General features: G+C 32.4%; 1 protein-coding gene across 4 annotated transcripts in view; it reads left to right on the top strand.

The window, feature by feature from the left end:
* Positions 1–23,792, top strand: part of PTPRO (protein tyrosine phosphatase receptor type O) — a 206,127-nt gene that overhangs the window by 77,219 nt on the left and 105,116 nt on the right. For all 4 annotated transcript variants that reach the window (XM_023504519.2, XM_031938342.1, XM_031938343.1 and 1 more), the window contains exons 2-3: positions 14,136–14,409; positions 23,109–23,267. In XM_023504519.2, coding sequence (XP_023360287.1) covers positions 14,136–14,409; positions 23,109–23,267 — 433 coding nt within the window. The remainder of the gene's footprint in view (positions 1–14,135; positions 14,410–23,108; positions 23,268–23,792) is intronic.

Here is a 23,792-nt window from a genome sequence, read left to right on the forward strand (position 1 = left end):
CACAAGCTGATCCATGGACTTGCAAAATAATTCGACTCTAGCTCCCATGCCTCCTCCCTGTACCAAGAAAAATAAAAAATTCAGGTGTTTGGTCTGAATGGAACTTCAGTGTACAGTATGCTGTGCTACAACAAAGTTCAGCCAGAGCTGAGGAGTAGAGGGAACTGGGGCATAATGCCAGTATATGTGGCTGTGTGACAATATACTAAATCTGGTCCTTACCTGGGGCCAATTCTGTCCTCTCTGAACTCATCATTCTTATAGCACAGTAATATTCCCTCATGATCACGTTGCACAACTTGTTCAGCCATTCCCTAATTGACAGGAAGTTCCACAATTTCCAATTCTGTGCCACCACAAAGAGAGGTGATATAAATACTTTATGACATATAGGTTCTTTTTTCTTTTTCCTTAATCATTTTTGGAAACAGATGTAGTAGTGGTATTTCTGAGCCAAAGGCTATAGGTATTTTAATAACTTTTTGGGTATAATTTCAGACTTTTTTAATGAACAACTATTGAAAGAAAAAAAAAAAAAGAGTCAATATCTGATGATGCAGAGGGCCCTGTGAATTTGTAAGAGAGCATGAAACCACAAAAGGATCTTCCAGAATGATTTAAAAATGAAATGACAGTTATGAAAGCAGAATTTTTGGCCCACATAGTAGAAATAATTGATAGAACAGAAAAACTTGAATCCACTATGGAAAGCCTCACCAAAGGAAAAATAGAACAATCGATTGGGAATGCAAATATACAAAGGTAAAGGACAATCTCGGAGAAGAGAAGCAAAAAGCAATAATGTTTTTTGTTTGTTTTGTTTTTAAAAAGCATGCTTGCTATAGCAATTTCTGAATTTCTGAACAAAGAAAATTGTCTATCGAGAGAATCTATAGATTGCTTCAAGGAAAAAACAAAACAAAATGTAATTATGCTGCAAACTCTATGGACTCCAAATTTTTTTTTTATCAGAGATCATTATTCTATTAAGTGAAGAAATTTAATAGTTAAATTTAATAATTCCACAGAAAAATAATAAATTCTTCAAATGACTAGGAGAAAGATCTTCAAATATAAAGGAAAAGTAAGTTGTATAAGACAATTGTATGCCCACTAGAAAATATGAGAGGACATAGACTAAAGTTTTCAAAAACAGTGGAGCTCAAAATTCAACCCACGGTGACCTATTCTGCAAATGTCAGTCTAATTATTAATGAAAAAAAAAGTTGATATTCAATAAAAAGAGACATTCAAAGCAATCCTAGGAAAAATCAGATGTGAACAAATTATTTGCTTTTCAAAAACTCCATAAGCTGAAATATTATAAAGGTAAACAAATACAGATACCAAAGATAACAATAAAGTAAGAGACTATAAGAGATTTTTTTTTTCTAAAAGTACACAAGGAAACAAGAATAAAAGCAGAGGTCAAATGAAAATGATGATGGAAAAACTGGCCTGAAATTTAATGTACAAAACCTCATAATGCTCATAACAGGCAAAACTAGCATTAATATGAGACTAAATTACAGAAAAGAAAGATGCATAACCATCAATTGGAGAATGGCTGAATAAATTGTGACATATGAATGTTATGGAATATTATTGTTCTGTAAGAAATGACTAGCAGGAAGATTTCAGAAAGGCCTGGAGAGACTTACATGAACTGATGCTGAGTGAAATGAGCAAAACCAGGAGATCAATACTTCAACAACAATACTATATGATGATCAATTCTGATGAACATGGTTCTCTTCAACAATGAGATGAACCAAATCAGTTCCATTTGTTCAATAATGAATAGAATCAGCTACACCCAGAGAAAGAACTCTGGGAAATGAGTGTGAACCACTACATAGCATTCCCAATCCCTCTGTTTTTATCCACTTTGATTAACTTCTCAGGTTAATTTTACCTTATTTCTAAGTCTGATTCTTCTTGTGCAGCAAAATAACTGTATGAACATGTACACATACATTGTATTTAACATATACTTTAACATAGTCAACATGTATTGATCTACCTGCCATCTGGGGGAGGAGGTGGTGGGAAGGAGGGGAAAAGTTGTAACAAAAGGTTTTGCAAGGGCCAATGCCGAAAAATTAGCCATGCATATGTCTTGTAAATAAAAAGCTTCAGTTAAAAAAAATGAACTGGGGGAAAAAAAAAGAAAGATGCATAAAAGGGATAAGAAGAAGATATAGGGGAATGTTATGTTCCCTAATTAAGTCAAAAGCTGACAATAAAAATAACTTCTTTGTAATCTTGGGAAGAAGAAAATAAAAGATGTGCTTGAAATAGGGAGAAAGGAAGGGAAAAATCTTGTTTCTATAGGTTTGATTCTATGATGTGTGTTGTGTTGTGTTCCCATAGTGGAAGAGAGATATTTTACAGAGGTGAAAAGACCTTTCAATATGTTAAGGCTTTTGAGACTTAGAGAAACTATCCTCTTGTGTCCAGAGTAAGAGCTTCTAAGGCAATATTCAAAAGAATGAAAATATATGAAGCCACTTCTTGGCAAATAGGGGGAAAAAATGTCCCTAGGGAGATCAATGGTTAAAAATGTACTGCATAATCATGGACATAGGAAAATTTCTGCCAGAGGGAATTATTCAACAAGAGGATAGGAACTGGCATTTTTAAAAGTGAGGCACAACATAAAAGTGGAGTGGGGTTGGGGAAACATCTATCAGGCAATTGCAAAGAAACTTATTAGAAAAGGGAAATTAAAAAGATACTTTAGAAGCTTTAATTCATGAAGAATACAAGAACTAAAAAAGAACCAAATAAGTATAATAGTCATGAATCAAAAATAAATGTCTAAAATAAACACAAAAGAAAGAAAATGAAAAAAAAATTCTTATTTTAAAAAGGCATAAAAATTAAATAAAAGACAAGCAGTGAATAAATTGAAGGGAAGAAGGATTTTACTTGATTACTTAATTGAAAGGAAAAAAGAGGGAAGGAATTAAATAACTAGCTAAAAGAAAGAACATGGGCTTAATTAGCAAAACTCCAGAGTGTAGAAAATGGATAACAAATGGGACAGCAGTGGTGCTTGAGGGTGAGGGGAAGAAAGCTGTTGGAAATATGGTTCTGGGAGTAAACTAAAATAATAGAGGGGGCAAAGTATTGTCTTTCCATATGAAGAAAAACCCAGTTTGGGAGGATTGATGGTGGGGGGTACTATTAGCCACAAATAGAGAAAAATGCAAATTTAACTCTAATAATTTTAAATGTTTAAATTTTAAATGATCCAATATAAATTTTAAGGAGATATATTTGATAAAATAAACAAAACCCTGCAATCTGTTATTTTAGAAACACACAAAAATATATGCATAAAATTAAAATGAAGCACTCAAATTGAAAATAAAAGATTATTATACACCTGGAAAATTTTAAAAATTCAGTTCAACAAAATAGCAAATGAAAAGAAATAAAAATAATTTTGAGAACTTAATATGCACTGGGGTATATTCTAACACAACTGAAAACATAAAAGAATAAAAATACAAAATATCCAAACTAGCAGAAGAACAAATGAAAAACTTAATCTAATTCAAAAAGGAAATAGGAAACGTTGATAAATAGAACTACTTACAAAGAAATCGTCAAATTGTGGGGGAGAGGGGAATTTCTATGTATGGTTAATTCAAAGGAATATTCTATCAAGTTTTTAAATAAAAATTCTTATAGGTAAAGCCATAAAATTATCCTTATTTGCTGATGATAGATTGTATTTCAAAGATCTTCAGAGAATCTTACACTTAGAAAATCAGCAGAAACAAATTAAGATATTAGCTTAGTAAAGTTACAGATTATAAAACAAATCCTCAAAAATCAACATATCTATATAATACAAAACATAAGAAACAATAATAGAAACAGAGTAATTACAAAACATATAAATTATCTGAGGATTGATATAATAAAGCACACAAAAGATGTATATAGATACAATTACAAAATACCCTTAAAAAAATGAGGAACAATGTGACTAGTTGGAAGAATATTCAGTGCCCATGTCTAGGATGTGCCAATATAATAAAAATGACAAGACTACCAAAATTAATTTACACTTTTAATGCTCTGGCAATCAAATTCAAAGGAGATGCTTTATAGAACTTGATAAAATAATCACAAAATTCACTTGGAAAAAAACAAAAAATCTGGAAATGGAAAAAAAACACCTCAATCTAGGGATAAAGAGGGAATATCACTTCCAAACCTCAAACCATATTATAAAACAAGGCACCAAAATCATCTACTTTTGGTTAAAAATAATTTTTTTCATTCATGTGTGACTCTGTGATCCCATCTGGGGTTTTTGTGGCAGAGATACTGGAATAGTTTGCCATTTTCTTCTCTGGCCCACTTTACAAGTGAGAAAACTGAGGCAAAAAAAAAAAAAAAGAGTTAAGTGCCTTATCCAGGATCTGACAACTAATAAATCAGATTTGAACTAAGGAATTCTCATCAATATGAGTCTTCCTAACTTCAGGCCCATCTACTGTTTGACCTAGCTATTCCACTTTTAAAAAAAAAAAGAGAGAAATTTCAACTCCCTTTTTGCAAAAGGTCTTTTCTACATCCTCCCTTTATTTTCCTAACCCTAACTTCTATTACTTTTCCTGAAATTACCTTTCATTTGCACTTTATATATCATGTATGTCCAAAAGTATTTTCCTTATCTCCTATATCAAAATATGACCTTCTTGAAGACAGGTACTATATTTTTACTATTCTTTGTGCCTTTAGCAGGTAACATAGTATTTGACAAAAAGTAAATATTTATTTAATAAATGCTGGTTGACTGACTGACCCATCAATCAGCCTCTCAGACTAACACATATTATTTTTTCCCAGAAAATTCCTTTTAATTCCTATTATTCTCCTCACTAGTACAAGTCATTCTCTTGTTCTTTACCTAACATAAGGGAAAGTGAAGCAGTGGTAAAGGGATTCATAAATATTCTTCTCAAGAGCATAGGTTGAAAAGACCAAAATTCATTCATTATATTCAGTGTTTGTATAGTACCTGAGAACCCTTCTACCCATATTTGTAGAAATCTAGACAGGAGATACACACAAATTATATTTGGAAACAGAAATAGCTAACTGTTGTCTCACTTCTCCCTCACTTGACAAAATCACTTGGCTTCTTAAATCAGCATGCTTTAAAGCACTCTCAATCTTAAAATTATTGCATAGGTATAAGGTCAGCCTAGCCCCATGGTGAAGTAGAAAAAGTACCAGAAGTAAGACTCATATGCAGCTGCTAATATAGACACTTAGTAGTTGTCTAATCCTCATTTAACCACTCTAAGATTTACTTTCTTGATATGATAATGCCCTCTTTGCAATATCACACAATTGTGAAGGTTCAGTAAAATAATGTGTGAAAACATTTTGAGTCCCTAAAATCTATCTAAGTATATATTTATTTGTTACTATTTAATCAATATTTTATCAACACAAAACAACTTTTTCCAGCTCTGGGCTCACTCAAGTCAGGTTCAAATTCGGGAGGTGACCAAAGAGGTCACTCTTTTCACTCATTATTGTACTCACCTATAAATCTATTTCTAAATATAAGTTGTGTGTATCCCCTGTCTAGATTTCTACAATTATGGGTAAATGGATTCTCAGGTACTATACAAACATTAAATATAATGAATGCATTTGTTGAGTATAGAACAGGCTTCATTTCATAAAAAGAAAATGCTGAAAATAAAGGGAAATCATATGATCCCATAAAGAAATGTAGAAAACAATGAAAGAAAAAGAGAAAGGAAAAATATTTATAGGGTGTCTATGTACCAAGTACTGTGCCAAGTGGTTCATAAATACAATAATGATAATAGTAATAGCTAGTATTTATAGAACTCTTACTCTGTGACAAACACTGTACTAAGTTGCTTTATAAATATAATAATGAAAATAATAATAATAGCTAACATTTATAGAGCACTTACTGTGTGCCAGGCACAGAGCTAAGTGCTTTATAATTATCATTTCATTTGATTCTCATAACAATGGCAGGAAGGTATTATCATTATCCCCATGTCACAGTGAAGGACACTGAGGCAAATAGAAGTTAAAAAAAAAAGACGACTTGTTTAAAGTCACACAGTGGAATAAGTGTCTGATGGTGGATTTGAACTAAACTATTTCTTACTCCATGCCTTGTACTCTATCCCATGTAAATTTACCTTTAGTGAAAGAATAAACAATATCTGACAACAATAAACAATTACTGACAAAAAATAACCAATACAATTCTCTTTCCTAGAGTGTGTAGTCTACTTTTCTTCAAATACTTGTGTGACATCTTCTTTTTAGCATTTAATAGTCTTACCTATAAAAGGAAGCATATGTTTTAGAGTAGGGATTCTTAATTTTTTAAAAATTTCACAGAACCTTTGTCAGTCTGATAAAGCCTGTGGAACCCTTCTTAGAATACTGTTTTTAAATTAAAAAAGTAAAAAAGGATAACAAAGGAAATAAATTATAATGAAATAAAATTATTTAAATATTTTGAAAGCAAATTTCTTGATGCCAGATTAAGGACCTTTGGTCTAGATAGATTGAATCGCTGTATTCTACATAAATTCCTAACATTTTCTTGTATTCCATCACCCTGCAGAAGGCAATCCAAATCTGAGGGTGTCTCTTTGAAGCTAGAGTAGTACCTAGGCTCTGGGAAGGAATGTGGGATTCACTTGAAAGGAAAGGGGAATTATATGAAGTGTTTGTGACTTCTTTAAGTCCTTTATGCATTTCCAAAATTTCCAAATGTATATCTGTCAGATATGATGTAGTTTTTTAACCCAAATATATTGTTATATTGAGTGCTTACGTTGGAACAAGGGACCCTTTTACCCACATGTATGGAGACTTGTGGGGATTTCCCAAAGGCAATTCCCTGGGGGGGGCTGAAGAAATAGGATTTTTGGAGTCACTCCTAAGTTTGAACTCATTCTGTATAAATTTTGTGTAATGCTTTAAAACAAAACAAAACAAAACTTTTGTGTATGTGATCTCACTTTTTAAAAAAGTATATCTGATTAATTTTCTTCCTTTTTCTTTCTATTCCAACCATTCTTAAATGAGCTAAGTTCTTTTACTGACTTTAAGTCCTACTTTTTTGAATTGCATTAAAGCTTATTAAGTGGAGGCATTTGGACTAAAACATAAAGCATGAGTGATTTCAAAATTGTGTGTGTCAATTCTCAGAAGGATAGCTTGCCTTTAATTACAGAGGTTTTAAACTAATGACCAGAAGTAGAAAGAAGAGATTTAATCCTTTGTATAATGAATTTTATTTTTTAACATTTTCACCTTTATCATTGGAATTTATTTTGCAAAAATCTAAGTGATATTCTCCTCCTTAAAGTTACAAATACATTTCTATTTATTTAATATTTTAATAATCATTGGAAATATTACATAAAAATATTGTAATGGGAAAGTACCAGTTAAGTTAATACAAACTGCTATGTTCTGTCAAAGAAAATTAATGATATTTCCTTAATGCCATACACCAATTCAGGCCTTAAACAAATGTTCATCCTTCAGAAAGAATGGAATCTTTTCACTTGATGAAGCAAAATACATAATGTCTATTTACAGCTGTTCTGGAAGACAACGACGTTTTTGAGTTCCAGTTATAAAACATAAATATCATATTGTCATTCCTGCCATCTTTTATACCAAAACAGCATGAGGATAGTGATCTTTTTTGTACTATGAGATGATGGAAATTATAAATTAAGTCAAACTATACCACGGGAAAATATTTATTAGAACTATTTAATATAGTACTGCTTTGCCTTCTTTTATGGGGAAGGTTAGAACATTCTATTTAGTGTATTGAGAAGACAGTATGTGTGTCTGTGTCACAGAAAGGATTCAAGACTTAGACTAATACAACCAGGTTTCTAGTTTTGTCTCTGTTAATCCTTTAGATATTGAAAAATATATTTCCTTATTAAAAATTACCTTTTTGTGAGGCTAGGAGAATAGTAAAAAGGAAAAGACTTTGATTAGGAAGAGCAGAGAAAAAGGAGAGAGACCGGGAGTTATATTACCATCTTCCTAAGCATTGAGGAAAATGCCCTATGATTTTTTAAATCCCTGTTTGTGTTTTGAGGGCTTTTGAAAAATAAGAATAACTGAATTGAACCCATGAAGGGGAATAGGAGTTAAGTTTTACTCATAGAGAACAGTCTATGATTTTTGTGATGCATTTTCCTTGAAGTTGGGGTAATGTGACTTGTTCCATTTGAAAAGAGTGGACACCAGGAAAATTTCTCTGAACAGGGGATCTATTTGCTAATTTTAGAGGAAAGAATATTTGAGTGTTTTGGAATCCAAGTCAAAGGAGAGGGAAACGGGGCAGAAGTTCAAAGAGAGGATGTATTATCTTCAAGAGAGACAGCTGGTAAGGAAAAAAGTTAAGGAGCTAGAATCCATGAGTCAGAATAAAGAATCTATACCACAATGCTCCATTGCTTCCTTCTTAAATGAATATTTCAGGAATGAGGGTCCCGAGAAAATCTTTCAAAAAAGAAAGAAGGAAGGGAAGCCTGGGAAAGATCTGTAATCATGCTAACACATAGGCTATTTAGAAGATTGACTACACATTTTGTCTTCCAGTAGTCCCCCCTCCCCCATTCTTCCTTTTGTCCTTCTGCTTTACTCTTCTTAGATATATTCTTTTTCTTCATCTTGATCTGTAATAGTTTTATTCCTTCCTACATTCCTAGTCTATTATTCTTCTGGCAGTTTTTCTTTTCTTCACAATATCTTCATCTTAAGTTAAGCGGTACAGTTTTACATTGTCCTTTTCTTTCAGATCCTTTGCTTCCTAGTCCTATGGTTGATCTATATTTGCTAATCTTGCCATCACTATCTACTTTCTCTCCTATTGATGAGAAATGATCCTGAAAACATTCATAGAATTGTAATGACTGGATAAATAACAAACGCACATAATCTAGCATCCATTGGGTTCTCTCTGCTGCACACCAATCCTTGTATTCTTCCTTTTGCTCATGCAACCCTCTTTCTTGGAGTTCCTGTCTTTTTCTATTGGTTCAACAATATCACTATGCAGAAGATTTCTCTGTGATTGTTTCAAACCTTTTCTTATCTCTTCAAGCCACCTCTATCATTCTTGCCTTCCTCCCATTTAGCAGAATACTTCTTTTTTTATTATTTTAAAAAAATTTTAATAGCCTTTTATTTACAGGTTATATGTATGGGTATTAACAGAATACTTCTAACTCTCCTGTGAAAGCAGGGCATCCCTTTTAGTTCCCACTTTTCTCCAATTTTCCAACTCAAGTTCCTTCACCAGTTCCCTTACTCACTCCTTTTTTATTCCAATGTCTGAAGATGTGTCTTTTCTTCCTACTCCTCTATCTGTATCTTTTGTCCACTTTATCCAAATATACAACTCAAGTTCCTTTACTAGCCTCTTTATTCACTCCTCTTTTGTTCCAATATCTGAAGAAGTGTCCTTTTTCTCTACTCCTTTCTCTGTAACTTTGGTCCCATCCCTTCTCATGTCCTAAAGTTTGATCTTTCCATTATTCTTTCTCACTCTAATCAACAATATCTATTTATCCAAGGACTCATGTTATGTTTGCAAACACATTTAGATAGATTTCTCTCATTCTTAAAAAAAAATATTACTAGATACAGCAAAATTCTTAAATTATTGCCTAAAACCATTTATACTACTCTCCAATTTCTGATTTCCCATTCACTTCTCAAGCTCCCCCACTCCCAAACAAAATTACTTTCCCCAACATTACCAAGATTTCTTCATTGTTTATTCCAATGGTTTCTTCTAAGTCTTTAATTTTCTATAACTCTGAAAGGGTGTACTTGAGTTTGAGACAGCAGGGTGCTTGTAGTTAAGTACCTACTCCATGTGAGATGGTGGTTCTCTAAGCACATACTTGATGTAATGTAATTATGTGGTCAATCTAGTTGGCGTATACTTATGGTAATGTGGTGATGTGATATTCTACAGTTGTGCATGCCCAGTGTGGTGTGGTGAGGTAGTCGTGCTGGGGTATTTTAAGGGAGTCCCAGAGACAGAGGGCTTTCATGGCTACAGCGATCTCAGCCATAGGAAAGACTTCAGGCTCCAGACTCCATCTTTGACCAGTCATGTGGCTCTCCTCCCTCCTTCACTTCACTCCTCGACTAAGCCCACCAGAAAGCTAGCCCAGACATTATATTCTTCCAATCTCATAGTTTCCTAAATTAGGAATTTCTTCAATCTACCCTTCATCACCACTCCTCTCATTATTTGCTTATCAATTATTTTCTAACTGAATTAATTTTCTATTTTTTAGCCACTTCAAATAATTTTTATGATTATTACTTAAAATTTAATATCTGAAAGTACATTTTCCCTTCATTCTTACTTTGTTTTCATTGTGTTTCTTCAGATTTCAAATTTTTCTTCTTCAAAATGAATTTCATTACTATTTTGCCTAATTATGTGTATATGCCATGGAAATTTAATTGGTACAAGATTAAATCTATAAATTAATTTAAATGGAATCCTCATTTTGATTATATTGGGGGAAGATTAATCAACAGCAACGAATGTCCTTCCAATCTTTATTTCTTTAAAGAATCTTTTAAAATTGTATTTTTGTGTCTTATTAGAATGACTGCTAGAGACTTTATGAATTTTGTGATTATTCTGAATTAAAATTCTGTTCTGTATTTTATTCCCAAAATATAGAAATGCTGGCAATTTTGTGAATTTCTTTTTTATTCCACTATATTACAAACAGTAGGATAAAAGTAAATCTCTCAAAGTTGTCAACATTTCCACATAGCCATAACTAAACCCAGAAAAAAAAATAGAGAAATCCTATACAGAAAAGTTATAAAATACATAAAATATTTCTATTTTAAAAAACAATTTATATGGCATAAGAACTCTGTTCTGTTCATGTTTGATAGAATTCAGTACCAAGTCTGTCTATTTCTACAGCTTTGCTCATGTGAATTAAATTTGTGGACTAGTTAAATCTTCTTTCTGAGATTGACTTATTTAAACTATTTTCCATTTGTCTAATTTTGGAATTTTATATTTTCACAAAACTGCATCCATTTAAGGTTTTAATATTGTTGGCATTCAATCTGATATGCTTATTTATGATTAAGAAAAAATCCCTCTTAATGTTTTGCATTTTTCCTTCTCATTTTTTAGTTTTGCAATATATTTTTCTCTTTTTTAGTGTCTTCTTCTTAGATTATCTCCAATTTATCCTATATATCTATATATCCTCTTTGTACATGATTTTTTAGAAGTTGTTTCACCCCTTAATCTGTGAGCTTCTTGAGAGCAGGGACTGTTTTGTTTTTTTAAGAGTTCTTTTGTTGTTTCTTTTTGCCTTTCTTTGTATCTCAGGTACTGAGCTCACTTTGGTAGCCTGAAATATAACAGGAGATTAATTGTTTGTTTGTTTTGATTACAGGAAAGATTTATTTTATATTCTTGCAAAAATGGGTGCCTGAGTTAGCAGTCATACCTTTGAAACTCCAAGGACAGCCTTTTATTCCCCATCTTGAAGCACAAGTCCCTCCCCTGATTCCCCATTAATAGGATGTTACAGACGTTACACAAAATGAATCTCTACCTCTCATTACATAGTCAGTCTCTAACCCAAAGGAGTTTACCTCTGCTACCTCCCCCTCTTTTTAAAAGGAGGGAGGTAACAGAAGAGGGTTAAGGGCAGAGAACAAAGGATATTTACATATACACATATTCACAAACATATATGCATATGTATATGTTTAGGTCAAAGACAAAAATATAAAAACTATTACATTATTAAAGACAATAATGCTGGTGATATAGCATACCATATTCTATAGTATGTAGCTAAAACAATCCTAGGAGAAAAATTACAATTTAAGATGTATATTAGCAAAAGAGAAAGTAAAGATTACTGAATTGTGAATTATAATATATTAAAAATTATACAAGCAGAGAATTAATAATACCAAAAAAGTAAAGAAAACATGAAAGAATCAGAAGTTAGAGTAGGAAGAAGGTAAACTAGTTTAATTGCATCATTTTAAAGAAAAAGAACCTGAAGTTAAAGATTTTAAATCCTGTGCCCATTGTCACATAGCTAGAAAGCAACAGGGTTGGGATTAATGGCAAAGTGCTCTGTTTCCAAATTCAGGATACTTTCTACTTTACCATCATGAGAGAAATGGATTTATTTGGTTTCCACAGTTATGAAAATTAAATTGGAGAAATGAAACTTAAATTAGAAAATTGAAACTCACAGGGACATCAAAGAATAATCAAGGCAATGGGGGTTGAAGATTAAAAGAATGTAAACTCCTTAGGAATGATCTCAGGAATTTAGTTATCACTGACCAGCAGATTATGTATCTGACAGTCAGCAAGGTTTGTAAAACTATTCTAAAGCCAGAAGATTTTAGAATCAGAGGGACAGACTTTTAAAACAATAGCATTTTAAAGTCAGAGGACCTTAGAATTATTGCTATATTTTCCCTAGAAGCTCTACCCTATTGTTATTGACTTGTTTTGTCAAGATCTGAAGTTCTTGTATTGGGGTTTTTTTGTTTTGTTTTTTTACTATTATTTGTTCTGCCAGTCTAGTATTTTTATTTTGGAGTTTTTCTTGGCCCTTTCAATTTTTAGAACAGAGTAAAATGCTTTATTAAGATTTCTGCTATTTTTTTAAAGTTGTGTGTGGGATAGGTCGTTGCAAGACCCCCTTTCCAATTCAATTAAGTAATCAGAGACATCATCAGGTACAAAGTGAAAACATTTATTTAATGCCTGCAGGGAGAGGCTCAGACACACCTGGGAGCCATCCCAACTCCTGCTCCTGGAACCTGACCTGCTTCCGGCTTGTCCAGGGTTTAAAAGCAAAAGGCTCGAACCTTCTCATTGGATAGACTAAACCATCCTTGGGCCAAAGTTTTGCCCTTAAAAATGGACTTCAGAAATTCTTTTGGACTTTTAGTAGGTTTAGAAATCCCTCTTCTACCTCAATCACATACAGAGTCCCTCTGCATGTCCTTTTCCCTTCTGGGATCTTTAAAAAAAAAAAAAAAAAAAAAAGCAAGTGTGGGTATTTGGTGCATGGTTTGGGCTCTTTAAAGCAGAGTACTAACAATATAAAGCAGAAAATGAGTAGGCAGAAGAACTGCATTTTAGACCTGTTCCTGCTATTTTCCAATTGTATGATATTAAGTTCTATGATCCCTGTGCCTCAGTTTCCTCATTTGTAAAATAGAAATGACAATATATGTCCTGCCTATGATGATGATCAAATAAAATACTATATTAGAAAGTGCTTTATAAGTTACAAACTCCTTTACACATGTAAGGTGTTATTATTGTTAAGTACCTGTCAGCATAGTAACTCATCTGAAGCAATTTTCTGCTTAATGGCTTAATCATTCTTCCATCCAGATTTCCTGACTATTCTAGGAAGTAGCTCATAAGCAATATTTAGGTGCAATCAGCCATGATTTTACCCTTCAGTATATCATTAAAAGTCATTATCCACATGATTTAACTTACCTTAAATCTTTATCTCAAGAGTTGTGCCAAAATCTTTGGCCTTTTCCTCAATTCCTGTCTCTCCTTCAGCCTCTTAACTTTGAAACATTGGTCTATGCTAATATCCACCTATTATTGTCAATGTACTAATTCCATTTATGGCCTTGGAGTACCCTAATGTCTACTGAATATCTCCCTTTACCAAAATGAAATAACAAACTTTTCCATGATAGTAGTAATTCTCTCATACAGTAAAACCAATTATGATTGTGATGTGTCAGTGGAGAGATAATTTAAGGTCATGAAGGAACAAAGAAGTATAAAACCTTGAAAGGATCCTTAGTCATTGGTATTGAGTTCAGCTACTTCAGTGTTCATATATTTCTTTCTTTTTAATTATAAGTATTCAATTAGTTTTTTTAAACCACAATCCAGTTGTGAAAATTAATTTCTGCAATTTTCAGCTATTAGATTCATATTCTATATGAATCTGGATGATAGTGTGAATTTTATCTCTATTTCTTTTTTTTTTTTCTTTCTATCTCAACAGAATGCTACACCTTTCCACGTTACTGTCCAAGATGATAACAGTATTGTTGTCTCCCTGGAACCATCAGATGTCGTGAGTTCATCATCTGTATATGTTGTGAAAATAACTGGTGAATCTAAGAATTATTTCTTCCAGTTTGAGGAATTTAACAGTACACTGCCTGCTCCTGTGGTCTTCAATGCCAGTTATCATGGTCTTTATTATATAATCACTTTGGTGGTAGTGAACGCAAATGTTGTGCTCAAACCAGCCAGATCAATCACTGTGTTAACAAGTAAGTACTGTCTTCAGCATGATCTCCAAGTACCTTCTTTGGATACATATTCATATGGGCTCATACAAAAAAATATTTATTTCAATTGGAAAGGCAGTAGAACTAGTCAGGATACCTGGATTCTAGTCCTAATTATGCAATAGTGTTCTTAGATGACGGCAAATGTCAGTTTTTACTTTTTAAAGATGAAGATGTTAGATCTGCAATTCTCTGCCTATGGCATGTGCCTCATTCAAATTATTTCCCATTCCTGAAGTGCTTTCCTTCCTAACTTCATCAGAACGCCCAGATCCTTTTAAGGATTAGTGCAAGAGCTTCATGAATTCCTTCCTGTTTCTTCTGGCCATCAGTTTTCTCTGTCTCAGGACTATATATTTAATTTTTGATATCTTGTATTTATCTGAGTATTCTTCAGATAGAACATAATAATAGAATACAATACAATATTCAGTAGAATGTAAGCTTCCAAGAACAAGTCTTATATGTGTCCTATCCCTAGTATACAAAACTGAATAGGCTTTAAATCGGTATTCAGTGGAATTGAATTATCTTTAATTTATTTTTATTTATTTATTTATACATATGTAATTTAATTATAAGTTAATTTTTGCTAATTTCTCGAAAACATGATTACTTTTTAGTCAGAATAATAAACTGAACAAAAGTCTTTAGATCAAGATATAGATTTTATAGAGAAAGGACAGTTTGGAGTCAAATGACAAATCCACAAGAATGATTGTTGCATGTAACTTGCTGGTACAAAACTTTATAGAATCAACAAGCCTGAACCTAAATAAAGTGCTATCACCCACAGCATGATGAATACCATAAAAAGGTATATCATGATTTGCCAATTATTCATTGGTACTGATTATTAATAAAATAATGCATTAAAATGGAGTGAAAAGCTAACCTCATTTATGATAGTCATATTAACTTTGTCATTGCTCCTGGAAAGGGTATGTCATTTCAGCTCTTCTTGGGGTCTTCTTCACTAACCTTACAATTTTCCAAATCAAAATACTTCTCCCTAATCACCACTTTTTAAAATATATGCTATAAAATCCTTTAAAGGAGGAACTAGTTTCTTTTTTTAGATGTAGAACTTGAATATTTAGCCCAAATGCTTGGCAAATAGTAAGCACTTGTGGCTCAAAGAATCTGGAATAAAGATAGACCTCAATTCAAATCCAAATTTGGATTTTTATTCATATAATCTCTGCTTTCCTCGTTTGTAAAATAGCCCTTACTTCTCAGGGTTGTTGTAGGTCATGTACCACAAATAAGAATCATAAGACCATATTTCTCTATGTTAGTCCAAACCCTTGTTGTGCTTCTAAATAATAGTTCTGACAATATTGATCCTCTGCTGAAAAATATTCAATGGCTTTCTATTGCCAATTAAATAAAGTTCAACTTTTCTGCGTGACATTTAAGATTTTCCACAATCAGTCATCAGCCATATCTCATCCTCTTCCTGTCTATATATTCTATGTTTCAGCCAGATTGTTGTTTTGATTTAGCTAATTTTGACTTTTGTTATGTATTCAGTTCTGACTTTGCAGCAACTTCACTACCTGAGAAACCAGTAAAAATTGGTTTCAAAATGTCTATGAATGCTCTTATGTAGAGACCCAAGACTGTCCATTCCCTGTCATTAGGTATTTCCAGAAGCAAGTTCACCAAACTTGTATACTCCTAGGGCTGAGCTTTCATAGACTGGTCCCTTACCGATCAGAGGGAAATTACAAGTTAAGTAGTCCAAACATCTAATTTTATGGTTGGGAAAAATGAAATCCAAGAGGTTATCATGATCCCAGAAGTAGTGGCAGTGTCAAACCTGTAACATAGATCTTTCAAATCTTAATCCCATGTTCAGTACTTGTAGTATAAAGAATAGAACAAGCAAAACGATTTTCCCAGTCTTCAATATAACAATAAATCACTATTTTTTTTTCCAATTAGCCTCAGTGGTCCTCTTGGTAAAAGAAGCTGTCAAATGATATCGGTCTTACCTATCTTATGACCTGGTGAGGAGACAATTGAGGAAAAGTTCTTTGCAAAGTACATGTTGTACAAAAATTTTGTTATGATTAGCAGATTGATTTAGTTTCAATCATATACATTTTGTTTCCCATCTTGGCACAGATACATAATGATGATCCAACAATGATGGAGAAAATCTTACTAATTCAGATTAGACAAAAAATGTCATGCATGACATTTTTTTTGGGGGGGGAGCTAATTGTTAAGCATTTATCAACATATTGCTAAAAATAACTTTTTATCTTAAGGAAATTATGCTATTCTTAATATAGAGTATGAATTAGCTTTTTTGTCTGCAATGTCTGTTGACTCAGAAAGAACTTAAAAGTTCATTAAACTTCCCATGTCTTTTTCTTCTATCTTATATTTGCTTCTTCCATCTTGTATTTATGAAGTTCATATTCTGAACCTCTATGTAAGATTTCTCATTTATTTTTATTTAATGTTGTCTTATTAGATTCAATCTAAAATTCTAGCATGTCCATATCTTCTTGTATCCTGACAAATATCCCACCTAGGGTTGTATAATTTGCAAGAATACACAATAAGGAAAAACAGAATAGAAAAAGAAAAAAAAAAGGACAAAAATTTGTCACGAGTTCACCAGAACATCAGGGAGAATTCAAAATATATAATAAATTTCTATTTCATTAAAGAATATATAATAATGTAATAATAGAAGAAATTATATTCAAGAGTGTTCGTCTTTTCTTTGCTTTCTTTTAGGTTATTCTCTTGTTGTCTGCTTGTGCACTTTTTACTTTATTCTTTTTTCCCTCTTTCATCCCCTCCCTCCTCCTCCAAGCAGGCTACAATTAAGCACACACACACACACACACACACACACACATATATACATGCATATATATATACAAAAATATACACACATATATTTTCACACCAACTCACATACCTACACATATACATATATCTATATACACACATACATAAATAACCACATATATTCACATGCACACACACACACACACACACATATATATATATATACACACATATTTACCCATATGTAACATGCATCCAAAATTATATTAATATGATTTACTTATAATGTAGATTTCTCTCTTGATTGAATCTTTAAGTTAGACTTTGTCTAAGATCAATGATTACTAGCCGTAATTTTTTTCCTAATAAATTCTACTTCTGATTCTTCTTGTAGTGTCTGAATATCTCTTATTTCCTATGCCTGTTAACTCTTCTAATTTAATTTTGCTCCTTAACTTGCCTTGCTATTACTTAATTTCCCTCTACCCATGGATCCCTCCCTTATCTTCTCCCCCCAACCCTTTCTTTTCCTCTTTATCCCGTTCTCATTAATCTATCCACTTTATCAGGCTCCTGTTAATTTAACATCCTTCTGTACCCCATATTATTCTATTTTACCTTTATCCCTCTTCTTTATCCCTTTCCCATTAATCTATTCACCTTGTCCCACTACTATTACTCTACATATCCTTCTATACACCTTGACCCACTGCCATAAATTTACACATCCTTCTGTTCCCACTTTATCCTATTCCCTTCCCCCTTATTTATTAATAAATTTTGGAGGGTGTTATATTCTTCATGTTGTATATATATATATATGCAAATATAGTGTTCCATATTTAACCCATTTCAAATGTGAGTAGGTTTTCAGAACTAGGAACCCTCCTCCCCCTTTCTAATATCTATTTCAGTTCTTCCTTTGCACCTCATTTGTATAATATAATGACTATTTTTACCCTTCCTTAGACAGCATTGCTTTTTAGAATCAGATCATACTCAACTCTGCCCCAATCTTTCTTTTGAGCTACCCAGTTACTAACATCAATCTTAAATATATGATATAAATTTCCATACACAACATATAAATGGTTTATTCATGTTGAGTTCCTTGAAACTAATCTTTGATATTGGTTCTTATATGTAGAGTCTTCTATTATATTCAGGTTTAGTTGAAAGAAACACCTGAAAATCTGCAAATTTGTTGAATGTTCTTTTTCTTTTTCCCATCCAATTTTATGGATAATTTTGCTGGATATATTTTTGGCCACAGGCCTAGTTCTTTTGATTGCCAATATAAATGATTCCAGGACTTGCAGTTTTTTCTTGTGGTGGCTGATAAATCCCGAACAATTCTAATTGTAACTCCAGCCTATTTGACTTTTTTTTGTTTCTTTCTTTCAAAATTTTCTCTTTGATATGGGAGTTTTGAAATTTGACAATAAAATTCCTATGTGTTTTCCACTACGGATCTCTAATTGGTGGATCTTTTTATAGTTCTACTTTCCCCTCCTGTTCTATCACTCTGGTACAATTTTCTTGAATTATTTCTTGCATTTATTGTGTTAGGGTTCTTTTTGGTCACAGCTTTCAGATAGTAAAATTATTTTTATATTTTCTCTTTTTGATCTGTTCTCCAGATCTTTAATGTTTCTTATGTTTCACATTTTATTCTATTTTTTCATTCTTCATATATTATTTTGTTATTTCTTGGTTTCTTATAGCTTCATTGGCTTCCCTTTATCCAATTATAATTTTCAAAGAATTAATTTCTTTTTTAAGATTCTATGTCTCCTTTTCTAGTTGTTTAATGTTTTTCTTATAATCTTGTTTTACTTGGATGGTTTTCATTTTTAGTCTTAGTTTTTCCTCAATCTCTCTCACTTTATTTTTTGAATATTTTCTGAGTTCTTCTATAAATTCTTTCTGCAAAAGTAGCCATTTAATATTACTCTTTGGAATAGAAGAGGTTTTTTGTACTTCAGTGTCCTCTGAAGATGAACTTTGGTCTTCCCTATTGCCATAGTAAGTTTCTATGGTTCAGTTCCTTTTTTTTTTTTTGCTTGCTCATCATTTTTTAAAAAAATAAGAACTATTTGTGTAAGCAATTCTAATCTTGGGATGGGGATGGGAGGAGAGATAACCTTTAGCTTCACTTCAGCTCTCCACTCTGACCTGGAACCCCAAACCAAAAGCCCTTCTCATCCCTCACCTGCAAGTACTTGCAGCCAGCAGCAGTATCCCTGCCCCATTGCTTTTGCACTCACTGTGTATGCTGGCTCCTTCTCTCCCAGGGCCATGGCTCTTCAACACAGGTAGACCTGAGCTTCCTAATCAGCCAAAGCTCCCTCAGTCTTCCCTGACTCAGACCCCTGACTCCAAGCATAATCTGGAGGTGAAAGTTTCTCTGGTTCCTATTGAGGCTCCAGCCAAATCAAGCTAGACTCAGGAGCTCTACTGTTTCTGAGAAGTTAATCTAGAGGTGATTGTACTTCACAAAGTTCTTTCTTTGGGTCTTCTCAGCTTATCCCAGGAGAGCCCCTATTTTTCCAAGTCTTCTTTATTTTTCACTAGTCTATGTTTTCCCTAAGAAACAAATTTGTTCTGTTTGTGGGGGAAATCTGAAGAGCATGACATTTTCTGACCTACTCTGCCATCTTCCCAGAATCTTTCCTGTAATCTGCGAATTTAAAGAGACTCATTTATAATTTTAAGTTTTGTACTATTATACTATTAAGTACTGTACTATTTTTATTTGAACTCAGAACAGGTCTGAAGATTTGAAACCGAGTTATTTTATTCCAAATTGACTGAAATAAAAAAGCCAACAAACAAGTGGAGATTTAAAAATTCTTTCAGTTTAAAAGTTTATGTAGATTGGAGTAGTATAAACAGTAGAAGAAAATTAAATATATGAACTCTTGTTCTCATGCTTATGAAGTTTCAGACTTTTGACAAGAGCTTTGATCTAAAAACATTGTGCCCTAAGCTATAAAAAGAGAGATGGCAGCCTTTCTCTTCTAGAGAGAGAACTCTAGTGACAGAGGAGGCAGAAAAAGAAAGCTTATTCTTTTGTGACATCTCTTTGCTGTTGGCATTCATTTTGGTACTTTTAGATCAAAAGTCAGCAGTCAGACTTTGTTAGAAATCATGTTGATATCCATAAAAAATAGTAGGAGTTTAAGAGTAGAAGTTATGTGAGTTCAAGTCATATGTGGCATCTGCTGGCTTCAGTTAGGCTAAAAGTGAAATCATGTTCATGATAATAAATCTCAATTTGAAAATATTCCTCATGATCTATTATAGACATATTTAAATTACATATATGAATGACTTTATTATTGCAGTGAAGGTGGCAGGAAGGAAGCCCTTATGAAAATCCTAGTAAAAGCAACTGATTTAAAATTTAGTCTATACTGTTAAATGATTTGGAACACAAAGAGACATTGTGGTTTGTCATATATACAGTAATAGAGGGGAAAATCTGCATATAGATGCAGAAACACTAGGAGATGGAGTGATCCAACTTTTGGTTCTTCTAGAATTGGGGGAAGGCAGGTATAGAAGTGAGGCACAGGACCCCAGAGATAATAGCTGTCTCAGTGGAATAGACCCAAAGAGAACTTGAGATGAACCGTGGCAATGAAGACCACCAAAGGAAAAGAACACCTTCCCACTTTTTTATACCTGTCATATCCCAGATTAAAGTCTTCTTTGACTTTATTAATTAATGGTTTCATTTTATATTTAATTCAGCTTTATCAACATTTATTTAGCAACTGTTGTTTTACTATGCCTTTTTGGAATTCAGTTAGTTTTTCCTTTGTGAATTTTGGTTCTATGCTAATAGATATATGCATTAAAATTGTTATATTGATATAATTTCCTTTTTTGATAAATAATTTCCCAAGCACCATACCTTCTTATAACAGGTAACATGAGTTAGATAGTATAGTGCAGAGATATCAAACTCATAGTCCATACAGTTAGCAAAATTCCACCTAGTATACTTTGAACCATTCTAAAATATAATTGGGAAATACTTAATATAAAATAAATAAAATGCAATATAACATAGATAATGTTAATTTGTGGTTTTCTAAGTCATTATGCTATGGCAAGAATCAGTTTCTATGAGTTTGACACCACAGGTGTCTCACTGTTTCAGATCCTTTCTCAAACGCTTATTAGCTGTCTTTAGACAAGTTAACCTCTGCCTGCCTCAATTTCCTTATATGTAAAAAGGGGTTAATAGTATTGATCATGTCAGGTTGTTGTGAGAATTAAATGAAATAATAGTTGTAAAGCACTTTGCAAAACTTAAACCACTGTGTAGTGCTAGCTATTATTTCACACTGGTCTTCACAGTAAGACCAATTCATAACTCTATAGTAGTATATTATTATGCCTAGTCTCTGACATTTTGTAAAGATGATGAGTAATTTCCTAATATTTAATCTTTACTAAAATTATTTGAAATTTTTAGTGTAAATGCTCCAGAATAAATATAAGTAAATTCATTCAATTCTCACTTTGCAGAGTTTTCTCACTTTTAATTAACATAGAGGAATAAAAACTAGCTTAGAATCAGAGAAAGAGATAGCTTTTGTGATAGAATGTATAAAATCAATTAATTCATCAACAAGCATTTTTACTGAATGCCACCTTTGTGCTAGGCAGGGAGTTAGAAAGGAAAAAAAAAAAATCCCCTAAACTCAAGGAACTTACATGCTATAGTAGATCATATGTACATAAACAAATATATGTGAAATAAATAAAGGTATCATTTTGGAGGACAAAATAAGCATAGGAGCTGTGAAAATAATTCTCGGCCTTAGCTTTGAGGGATACTAGTTAATGCAGAGACAGGAAACAAAAGGCTTTGTTGAAGTAACTAGCATATTAGAGAAAGAGGAGCAGGAGGCATTTAATCTAGACTTCAGTATGCATGATAAAAAGATTGAGCCGTATGATTCTAAATTATTAGGAAAATGTAATTTTTATATGAGAAAAAAATAAATTATTGCTTCATAATGTCCCTGTCTTGCGATGGTTTGAGGTTTATTATAATTGAATTAGAGAAATAATTGCAGAAGGTCAAAATAAAAATGAAGGCTCATTTAACCTTTATCTTTGGAGCCAAAGTTAAGTACTCATTATTTGTATCTTATTAAAATGATTTTGTGTAGTATGCTGCGAAGATCCTAGCAAGATTCTACATTCTATTATTTGGCTCTGCTACTAAATTACTTTATCACCTTTTTTCAGGTAATTTAAAATTTCTGAACCTTGATTATTCCATCTGTAGACTTGGAATAATACCTATCCATCATGCTTTACAGGGTTGAAACAATAGATGAGTTGGTGCTAGCAGTATATATCTATAATCTCTGCCTTTGGGGTAGCTGAGCCTGGCAGATCTCTTGAGCTCAGAAGTTCTGAGCTACAGTTGATTAAACCAAGAAGTTTGGCATTAATATGGAAAGCACAAAAGAATGGGGTCCACCAGGGTGCCTAAGGAAAAATGAACCAGACATTAAAAAAAAGTATATGTGTAATTTTCCATTTTCATCCTGGATGAGATAAAGAAACTCAGTCTTACAAAAAACCTCTATAATAGCACTCTGAAAAGAATAAAATGCAAAAGATAAAAAAGAATGAACTACAAAAGATAAAGGAAAAATAAAGTGATACTAATTTAGAATATAATTTGGCTCATGACTATTGAAATTTTCAGTGTTTATAGAAGGTAATGATATTGTTGATGGTTCAGATAAGTTTAGTTCATCTCATTATAGAAAATTTTTACCATAGTCTCCATTTTTATCTCCCTTCCCATTTTTCTTCTTTTTTTCATTTTCTTTTTGTAGAGCCTCTTCCTGTCACCAGCGTTTCTATATATGATTATAAGCCTTCTCCTGAAACAGGAGTCTTATTTGAAATTCATTATCCAGAAAAATACAATGTTTTTACAAGAGTAAACATAAGTTATTGGGAAGGCAAAGACTTCCGGACAATGTTATACAAAGGTAAGAAGATAAGTGAAGATTGAAAATAGCATGATTTGTTATTAATTACAGTATCATTAAAATCGTGAGAATTCTACAGTACAGAGTTCTTAGGCTTGACTTGAAAAATATGAAAAAGAGTTGTTTTATTTCTTAGATTTTCAAATGTACTATTTATTAGAGTACTATTTCAGAAAGAGGGGGTTGTACTGTTGGTGGAAAAAAAAAAACAATTAAATGGAAATATTTTGCATGGAGTGTCTTAACAAAGTAATCAGAGTGAATTTTCCTATGGGTATTATGGAACCTATAAAATATATAAAATTTCCAAGTTATTGCTACTATGGAAAAATATTATTTTCTTAGTGGAGAAGATGTCTATTAAACACAAAGGTCTTCTCTAAGTAGATTGGCCTCAAGTAGATCCTAATATAATTGTTGTCAGAAAAGATAGCTTCCGATTGTTGATTGCAAGAGTGCTTCCTTTCAATATTTTTCTCAGATACAAAGAAATAAAATTGATATAGCTAAATTTCAGCATTATTC

This window comes from Sarcophilus harrisii, chromosome 5 (assembly GCF_902635505.1).
Source record: "Sarcophilus harrisii chromosome 5, mSarHar1.11, whole genome shotgun sequence".
NCBI classification, from domain to species: domain Eukaryota; kingdom Metazoa; phylum Chordata; class Mammalia; order Dasyuromorphia; family Dasyuridae; genus Sarcophilus; species Sarcophilus harrisii.